The sequence below is a fragment of the Eurypyga helias genome, unplaced genomic scaffold, assembly GCF_000690775.1.
Source record: "Eurypyga helias isolate BGI_N326 unplaced genomic scaffold, ASM69077v1 scaffold48620, whole genome shotgun sequence".
In the NCBI taxonomy this organism is placed as follows: Eukaryota; Metazoa; Chordata; class Aves; order Eurypygiformes; family Eurypygidae; genus Eurypyga; species Eurypyga helias.
Genome location: NW_010224703.1, coordinates 26,615 through 27,732, shown reverse-complemented (window position 1 = coordinate 27,732; position 1,118 = coordinate 26,615). Strand labels below are relative to the sequence as shown.

The 1,118-nt window shown below is 56.0% G+C and overlaps 1 protein-coding gene across 1 annotated transcript in view; it reads left to right on the top strand.

The window, feature by feature from the left end:
• The first annotated feature begins 174 nt into the window (after window positions 1-174).
• The window catches only part of TEKT5 (tektin 5), a 22,917-nt gene continuing 21,973 nt past the window's right edge, over window positions 175-1,118 (top strand). Inside the window, 1 exon segment of the mRNA XM_010146666.1 lies at window positions 175-735. Coding sequence (XP_010144968.1) covers window positions 175-735 — 561 coding nt within the window.

Below are 1,118 nucleotides of genomic sequence, written 5' to 3'. Positions count from 1 at the left end.
GGAGGGAGCCCGGCGCGGTGGCCCAGGCCCTTCAGCTGCTGTTCGCCTGGAGCTGGGGCTCTGTGACGTCTCTGCCTGTCACACGTGTGCGCAGCCCCTGGTCGGCGACAGACGCCCGGGGCTGCTCGGAGCAGCTGCCGTGCTGGCCAGCCCTAGGGCAGAGCCCAGCGCAGGATGGAGTTCCTGGGCACCACGCAGCTAGCCAGCTACTGCGGCGCCAGGAAGGGCTGCCTCTTCCCGCACCTCACTCCCACCAGCATCACCCAGGACGCCTACCAGTCCTACTGCCCGCCGGGCTGCCGCAACCTCGGCGCCTGGAGTCCCGGTCTGCCTCACATCGTGGGTTCTCGTCCTCCCAGCTCTACCAAGCGATCTAATCCTACGGGGCGGCCGCCCACTATTCTGCCGGAGTTGCGCTCTACCCTGCATACCCGCTACAGCATCCGTGACTGGCACCAGGCCACCACGGCTCAGCTGAAGGGCTTTGAAGCCTCCCGGCACGCTGCTGGTAAACTGAACAGTGACTCCATGAAACTGATATAAGATAAGGACCAGCTCACCTATCACATGCAAGAAGCCAGCAGAAGAAACCTGGGAGAGAGGATCTCCCACATCGGTTTATGGAGATCGGAGCTCACCTACGAGCTACAGTGCCTGCTGAAAGAGACCCATGCCTTGGAGACAATAAAGTAGCAGCTTGAAAACGCTGCCAACGAAATCCAAGGGCCGCTGAAGGTAGATCTGACCTGGCTAGTTACTCCATGGCTGCCCCGCGGAACGGGCCAAGCAAACTGGCCGGGCAGCTCCATACATGACCCAAGAGCAGAAGATGGCCCCCCGAGCTCCAATATCCCGATATTCTTACCTAGCTCTGAATTTTCTGCCCTGGCTTGGCAAAAAGAATATTTTCACTTAGGATGGTATATCATCTGTGTTACATTCTGAAGTTCTCCAGAATCTTAAATTAATTGCAACAAAAAAAAGACACAGTGATGTAAATGAATAATGCTCGCAAAACCTCAAAATATGCAAAAACTAGTCAAAGTTCTCATGAACCTCTGGAGTATTGCTGAGGGAAGCTACGTCTATCAGAAATGTGTCTAGGCCAGTACTCGTAG